Source organism: Esox lucius, chromosome 10 (assembly GCF_011004845.1).
Source record: "Esox lucius isolate fEsoLuc1 chromosome 10, fEsoLuc1.pri, whole genome shotgun sequence".
Classification (NCBI taxonomy): Eukaryota; Metazoa; Chordata; class Actinopteri; order Esociformes; family Esocidae; genus Esox; species Esox lucius.
Genome location: NC_047578.1, coordinates 23,397,154 through 23,405,606, shown reverse-complemented (window position 1 = coordinate 23,405,606; position 8,453 = coordinate 23,397,154). Strand labels below are relative to the sequence as shown.

The window sequence follows — 8,453 nt, the reverse complement described above, 5'->3', positions numbered from 1 at the left end:
ACGTATAGGTACAATACTGTCTGCTTTTGTAAGACTAAAAAAAAGTTACCATTATAGTCATCTGTGCTCACAGAATGCCAGTCACTGTCATCCTCCTGGTATAACGTACACTCTCAGAGAAAGCAAGTACATTTCCACATGGTAGGCACTTTGAAGGTTTAAAACATTTGTGAATATACATTTATATATAATATATCTTTTCATATCCTGTGCTAATAAGCAATTAGACTCAATGGTCAGATCTCTAATAGAAATAAAAAGCAAAAACAACAAGAAAAATGTGGCCATGATGGGAATATAGCGATGGTGAATACTGTGAGTCTTTGGGTTTTGCGTATGCAGCTCGGTACCTTCCTTTCTATAGTAAGCTGAGAAGAAGGGGGAGGGAAGAGGACAATGAGGGATTGCTGGGAGTAGGATTGCCTCAGGTGGCTGGTAGGGGTTCAGATGACGTCTACTTCACATTACTCTACAGCTCATCAGCATAAATGCAACTTCACAACCTCACCACAACTTCACTGCGACCCAACATTGTTCCTGGAGACCAACCACCCTGTAGGCTCTGTCTCAAGCCCCAGTTGTGACTAATTTAGCATTTCATTAATAATTTCCAGATAACAATTAGAATCCGGTGTGCTAGATTAGGGTTGGAGAGGACCCATACGACGGCAAATATCCAGGAAAATGGTCAGGCTGTCCGGTGTAATGTATTGGAATTAATTCACGTTGAACTGATTTGAATGACAACAAGGATGCAAAGTTGCATTTCACTGTAACAACTGCTTTATAATCACTAGGAACATCACTGCAATCCGCACAAAGCAAACTCCTTTCAATGGGCAGCTAGTGCGTGTCCAAAAGCACGTAACAGACCGTCGGTGAGGATCTCTGGCTAAACCATCGTCACGGAGACACAAAAAAACTGGTGGAGTGAGAAAAAGGGGAGGGCCCAACAGTTCTACTGGCGCTGGGGGAAAAGGGGAGCGACACCAGCAGAGAAGCAATGTAGTGAATGTGCAATATGAAAAGTTGTATGCAATTAAATACAATTTAAAAAACATCCACAAGACATACAGTACATACTGTAAAGTAGGTCTTATGTCTTTTTCTGAAGCCCCTGACACAGCTTTTAAGACCAATTCCCAGGTTCAAACATATATGCTGTATAAGAACTGGTTTTGACCAAGAGAAACATTAAAAGAAAACAAACAAGACAAACAAAAAAGAAACCTTGCTCCCATTCCAATTAGTTTGATGTGAGAGCAAAAAAATAAACATCGTAACCTGAAGGGAGAACATTTACATTGACCGTTATCAGCGTTAATATGAAGACGAAAGAGCTTCATGACAACTACAAAGGCATTTTTTTTACATTTGAGAAAAAAAAAGATAAATTAATGAAATACACCTTTTAAAGATAAACATCAGACATGCTAGGACAAAACGAAAAATAAAATAAAAGTAAGATGATACAGAATAATTATATTCAATTATTTCCACTTAACATTTTTCTTTACAAATACATACTGCTACAGTTAAAAAGTAGGCAGCGACTAAAAACAGCTCCTTTGACAGAAGACATTAACAGATAGTTTTTTCATGTTTTAATCTCCCCAGGCTTTTCAAATAATACACAAAATGTTTAAATACACAGAGATTTGCTATGGAATAAGCAATGTTTAGCTTTTCTTTTTTTGGGGGAGAAAATGTCTTAATACCAATACTCTATGCAAAAAAAATATGTTTTCCTTAATCAATATTTGTAACTTTTATGTTATTGTTATTAGAACAGGTTTTGTTGTTGTCATGGACTGCCATAAACTGTCACTCTGATTTGTCAATCTTTGAACGAAAGGGCAGGGCTTTACGCATAAAACTCCTTGGTTGGTGCCTTCTGATAGGCTGCCCCGGAGGGTTTCCTTTCTCCCAGGTCGTAGCTTCCCTCATCCTTCTTCCTCATGCGGTAAACCAAAAGTAAGATGAGGAAGATAGCGAAAAGGAAGCCAATAACTCCTCCCGCAATGACAGCTGTGGATAGAAAGAGGGTTCAGAGGTGAAAGGGTATTCAGTGAACACTGAAGAAAGTTTTTAACTGGTATTGCACATTCCTTAGGCAATCCCCCTGTCAAGTGTTGTAACATTACACCAAGGACTTGTCTGTGTGTCTTTACATAAGTATTCTGTGTTTTCCAAATTACATTTATATTGGTTCCTTGTGGCAAAAACACAACAAGCCCCCTCTGCTCTAGTTTTATTACCACATGTTGAAACTGGTGCCTCAGTTGTGACAGAAAAACTGTCACAATTCAAACCAATGACCCTTCTGAAAATCTAAATTATCTAAATTACATTATGTACAATAACAGTTGGTGGGAGCCATAGGGGACATGAAGAGGAAAGGCATAGGGGACATGAAGAGGAAAGGCATAGGGGACATGAAGAGGAAAAGCATAGGGGACATGAAGAGGAAAAGCATAGGGGACATGAAGAGGAAAGGCATAGGGGACATGAAGAGGAAAAGCATAGGGGACATGAAGAGGAAAGGCATAGGGGACATGAAGAGGAAAAGCATAGGGGACATGAAGAGGAAAAGCATAGGGGACATGAAGAGGAAAGGCATAGGGGACATGAAGAGGAAAAGCATAGGGGACATGAAGAGGAAAAGCATAGGGGACATGAAGAGGAAAAGCATAGGGGACATGAAGAGGAAAGGCATAGGGGACATGAAGAGGAAAAGCATAGGGGACATGAAGAGGAAAAGCATAGGGGACATGAGGAGGTTAAGTGGCTGGGTCTGTTAAAACACAGCGTCTGAGCGTCCTGATCACTGGGTTGTACATTACTTGAATCCACACCATTTAGGGGAAAGGTATTAGTAGATGTGACTAAAGTGACAATAATTGATATTTATCATTTATATTTATCAAAAAGGATTATAGCTAGCTATCTGAGTTTAAGGAAGTTAGGGCATTACATGGCTACATGACAGGTAAGTCAATGACCTAGACACGAGGCCCTGACTATTTGCTGTAATTTAGGCATATTTCTTTTACAATGCACTATTCAAAGTTGGCTTTACTTGTTATTCACCACAAAAACAGGAATAAACAAGGCAGCTAGCTGGATAGCTTTTTTGTGCGCAGCTGTTTCCAACACTACAATATTGATGTCCTTGTTTTCCTCATCCATGTCAATTTGTCACAGTAACTAATACACGGATGTCACAACAAAGCAAAACTAAAGTGGCAATCCATTTGGAGCACTATACATGTTCATCTCTGACACTGAAAGGAAGATCACATCAGAGAGTGTGCTTTCCAGTCAGAACATTTATTATGTTTGCATTTTGTAAGAAAATCACCAAAATTGGAGCAAACCTCGCTATGAAGGTCCCACTGAGAGATAGAAATGTAGTGTATATATGCAAATGTTTTTTAGAGGCTTTAGAGAACACGAGACATGGGGAGAAACTCCCTTAGGTTTTCGTTTCAGCAGCATTATTACATGATTATCAGCATATTCTCCATTGTTGTCTTTCATTAAGAGTAGAGAATATCCAACGGTAAAGCACGTATAAAGTTGATTCACAGATGCATAAACGCAAGATAGATCACAGATTAAATAAACTAAACACGCAAGACATTTAAATGCAGATTATCTTGTCAAAATGTTTCTGCTGCCAAGATTCATACCATCGCCCGAAGCACGGCACCTGACCTACTTCAGAATCAAAGATGTAATCTAAAATTCTTAATTAAAATGGCAGTCTAATTAACTGACAATCACAAAAATACCACCTAATTTCCTAATCAACAGCTCACAACCCGTAATCAACCTCAAGTCAATCATAAAAAGTAGTTTAATGTAGATGAGCAGAAACAGGTGCAAAGACTGCACACTATCACGTGTTGAGTGGGAAAATGGTGAACCCCAGTATTACTGTTGCTGTGCATACCTGCCAAGACTTCTGTTCTCTGGAAAAGGCTTTCTGAGCGCACCTCAATAGGCTCCAGGGGGGAGCTGGGGGCGCTGGTTGTGCTGGTGATCTGGTTCCTGCGCACATCCGCTGTGACGGGAACTGGGGGCTGGAAGATGAGATTGTAAGAGTTAGACACAGAGTCATACAGATTCTGGAGTGATAACATAGAGGCATGGATTTTGGCTTTGGTTACTAGACTGAGGCCAAATAAGGGTCAGTTGCGGACCCCTGCGCCTAGACATGCTCTGCGAACAGATCTAATAAGACCCTATTTGAGGGTTTGGTTTAGACTTTACTGTATTGTTACACTTATTTAACCATTATGACTGAGAACACTCATTTTCACAAACAACCTGGGACCGCTTACAGTTAACTGCCTTATTCAACAAACAAAAGCCTTATTCTGGTTTAAGAGTCGATATAGCAAACCTTCTGGTTGCTGGCTAGGTGTTATAACAATTAGGCTACACTGCTTCCCCAAATTGCATATTGCTTTCAACTACTCTTAATCTCTTCACATGGAAAGATTGAAGGGTAAAAGATTAGACGAAGGAGAAAGGGACAATGATGGAGCCATGCGGCCAGCATCCCTTGGCTCGACTGAAGGGGTAGTGACTGCCCCCAATCAGGGAAATAATCCAGGCCATCACCCAAATGCACCATGGGGGTTCCAAGAGCTGATTGTGTTCCAAAATGGGAGATTATGACCGTTGATTCAGTAATCCAGCATAATGTAAACCAGATCAACATCAGGCACCTAGATGACTGCTTTATCCTTAGAGGAAACCCTTGGAGGGTATTAACCAATGCTGCATTAGAGGGATTTGATGACATGCTATGTCAACCAGTTAAGACCAATGATTTGTAGGCTACTCTTTATCTCCATGCACACCAAGAATCACAGATTGAGTGGTCTATTAAAATTCTATGATAGTAGTGTGACAGGCCTCTATTACTAATTACTACCTGTTATGTATAGAATTCCTACATCAGATTCAATGCATCTTTAACTGTTGTTACAGGTGGTGAATTTAAATTCAAGTAATGAATACAAAGGCCAGCATGAAAACTATGCAGTCATTTTCCAATCCTTTAATTTGAATTAATGAGTTGACTGACTGAAAATGTCCTAACTACCATTTAGGACAGAAAAGGAGTGGTCATACGGCAGTCTGTGTAAATGCCCAATAGGCCTGTCTATCTTTAGCATAGCAGGCAAGTCTTAATAGCCCAGTTTATGGGTTCTGACCTCTGTTCTGACTGGCTTCCTGGGTGTTTCCTTGGGCAGATCTTCTCTGGGTGTGGCTGTCTCCACTCTGGGAGTGAAGTCTTTGGTGGAGTCCTTGGTGGGTTCTGCTTTTGGCGCAATATACAGAGTGCTCACAGTCACCGTCTCCTCAATCACCTCACCAATGCCTGAGGAGAAAAAAAAGCCCAACCAAATCTCTGAAAAACTGTGCCAGCACTCATTTACTTACAGTTCAATGTCTGTTGGAGACAAAGCTTGACTGAATAGAAGAAGTGAGAAGAACTTTATGTTGGCATTCATAACTCAGTCACAATTATTTTTACATTAGAATAGAATCAAGTGGGTGAGGTTTCTTTTCTTGCGAACAATGTTAGCTACAGTTATCAAAGCTCTTTCTTGGACAATGTGTTGGTTGTTAAATGCTTTGTAAAAAGTGCTACAATATCTACGGAAGTAAGAACTCAGCTCTGCAGACAGATTGAAATGACAGTCTCCGTTAAGAACACAGTATTGTCCCAGTTGAGGGCTACTGTGACCAGACTCTTACCTGATCCTGACCCCGAGTTAAAGTCGTCGTCATCTTCAGGGTAGTACCCCCCAGACCCTGTGTCATCAATGTAAAGGTCATCCACTTGGGAGGATGACTTGGCCGCTTCTGCTATCTGAAAGGCAGAACAACAAAGATATCGACTCAATATTGGGAATTGTTAGACAGACATTTTTCAGTGTCCCAAATAAATAATTAAATGTGTTTAATTTGGTTGAAAAAAATGCAAAATCAAAGAGCTTGGATCTCAAGTAAAAGTGCATTTCAGAGCTAATAAGTGCATTTCAGAACTATCGTTTTTTGTGGCAACAAAAAGCTTTATATTCCATGCTGTCAAATCACTCCCGTGCCTTATCGTTACCACGACAACGGTGTAACTGAAACCACTTAGCTGGCAGTTAGACTTAAAGAAGCAAGTATGACAAAATACATGTAGAGACTTTAAAATTTGTTTATTATGAAACAATTAAAAATTTATTTCGGACTGACAGAAAATGACTTTGGGCACTAAAATGGTAAAACATGGAAATTCTTTCAGTGAAACATGGAACAATTACCTATTTTATGGAAAGCTCGGCAACCTTTATTGACATAACCGTGCACAGCCTTCAATATGAAATAATCATGTAACATTCGGGTGAAATGGTCTTCTAACAGTTTGCAATGAGCCAAGCAGCCGAGTGATTGTGCGTGGTACAGACAGACCATGCTTTCAATCCAATCCAGCAAACTCTGCTGCATACGACTCTGCTTGCATTCCAGAGAAGTGACACAATGCCCATACTCAATATTCCCGGCTAATGTGAATGTCTTTTAGCTAAATATGGATGTTTATAAACATTTGACTTCAGTGTAGAAATACTGGTTTTCAAAAGGGCATCATTGTTTATGGTATGCAACTGCAACTCCAACATTGAATCAAGGCTAAAAAACGTTATGTTGTATTCTGCCTTTTATTAATCTTATAATAATATTTGAGCCATCTTAAATGTGATGTTTTTATCTCTATGTTTTGTCTTTTATAATACATTTATTTCTATTATTGTTTCTAATGTACAGCAATTTCATTTGCCCTGTGTCTGATATACAAATGTCTGCTTTGTTTGCGAATGTGCAAAGTTGGTATTTAGTTGGTATTTAGTATATGCTAATTAATGTAATAATATCAACGATGTGACTATGTAATCATTGAAAGTTTTCTGAAACATATATTTCCTGTTAGCGGCCAGGGTGATCAATCGGTCAACCTCTACTTTAAATCGATGTCACCACTTTCTAATGCCAGCACTGTTGATCATCAAATTCAATGTCTTGTTCTGCCTCTGCCCACTAATCATTGCCAAAGTGAAAGTCCACAGTGTGTGTGTGTTTTTCTTACAGCTTAACAGAATTTCAGATAAAGAAGCTGACATTGAACGATGCTGTTTGTGTGAACTGCAAATGCAATACAGACTGCTAGTTAATAAAAGGCAATGGAAACCATCCTCTGCATCCTCTACACAAGGGAAATGACAATGCACATTTCACTAAACATTGGCATCCTTGCCGTGTGTGTGTATGTTAATAGGAATAGCTTGGTTGGCCCCATGGCAACCTCCATTCAACCTCCACCCAACTTCCATTCAAGCTCACTCTAAGCCAGGGTGTGATCTGCTCTCCATACTGATGGTGCTTTAGAAAGGGACACTAAAGTGTGGCAACTACAAGCCATCTCATGTGTTACTAGTGCTTGTGTTGGTTCTCTGCTGGGTTGGTGCACCAACGTTTTTGTCCCTGTTTCAATCCTGCTCTTGCTCGGTTCACTTGATAAACCTAGAACTGAATGAACCGGGATTAGATTTGACCCTTTGCAGAAAAGCCTGTGGAAGAAAGTGTGTCGGGGGGAATGAAGCTTTGCTAAAGCAGACTAAGGATCAGGATTGTGTTTTGTGTATGTGTATATTTGCGCAAGATCGCCTGGTTTACGCAGGGTGTGACTTGGTACACGTATGAAACAATAAACCACAACCACAGGTTTCTGTTGAACCTTTTTCTTCAGGATTTTATTAACTGGATTGCTACACACATACAGAGAAGCAGTGGAAGCTGGGGTAAAAAGGGAGAATAGAGCATGTGAGGGGCTCTGGGTAAGATCATCTGTTAAATCACTAACGTATCCTCAATGTAAAATGTCTTCTCATCCTCTTTCTGGGGCCCTGTCACCTGTAGCCAATTTCATGGATCAACTAATGCTAAAGCTATGGGAGGAATTTATTTAAATGACCAGATCCATGAATTAGAGAATACGGAAATGTATATCCGAGCCAAACTGTCAAGAGAAATTAAATTTTTTGCTAAATAAATACCCAATCATAATGGGATTTCAGGGTGGTAATATCCAATCCATAATATTTCAGAGATGAGGGATAATTGGATCTAAACTGTGTTAGAAAAGTATCAGACCCAACAGTCTCTGAAAGACACAATTCCTGCTAAAGACAAAATTCAGGCTATTTTCTTAAGAAAGCACGGCAAATTGTTCAAACTTGTCTAGCAGTGAATATCTGCATTTAACCTTTATGTTATGTTGTTCATGAAGATATCCATAATTCAAAAATTGGAAACAAGAAAATTAGGGTTGTCGATGTGGTACAAAGCTGTTGTAACTTAAAAAGAAAGTCTATAATCAGAGCACTTTT

General features: G+C 39.5%; 1 protein-coding gene across 1 annotated transcript in view; it reads right to left on the bottom strand.

Annotated features, from left to right (window-relative positions):
- Nucleotides 1-1,696: 1,696 nt before the first annotated feature.
- The window catches only part of sdc2 (syndecan 2), a 34,315-nt gene continuing 27,558 nt past the window's right edge, over nt 1,697-8,453 (bottom strand). Inside the window, 4 exon segments of the mRNA NM_001310863.1 lie at nt 1,697-2,028; nt 3,956-4,085; nt 5,229-5,395; nt 5,776-5,890. Of these exon segments, the coding sequence (NP_001297792.1) occupies nt 1,865-2,028; nt 3,956-4,085; nt 5,229-5,395; nt 5,776-5,890 (576 nt within the window). The 3' untranslated portion in view covers nt 1,697-1,864.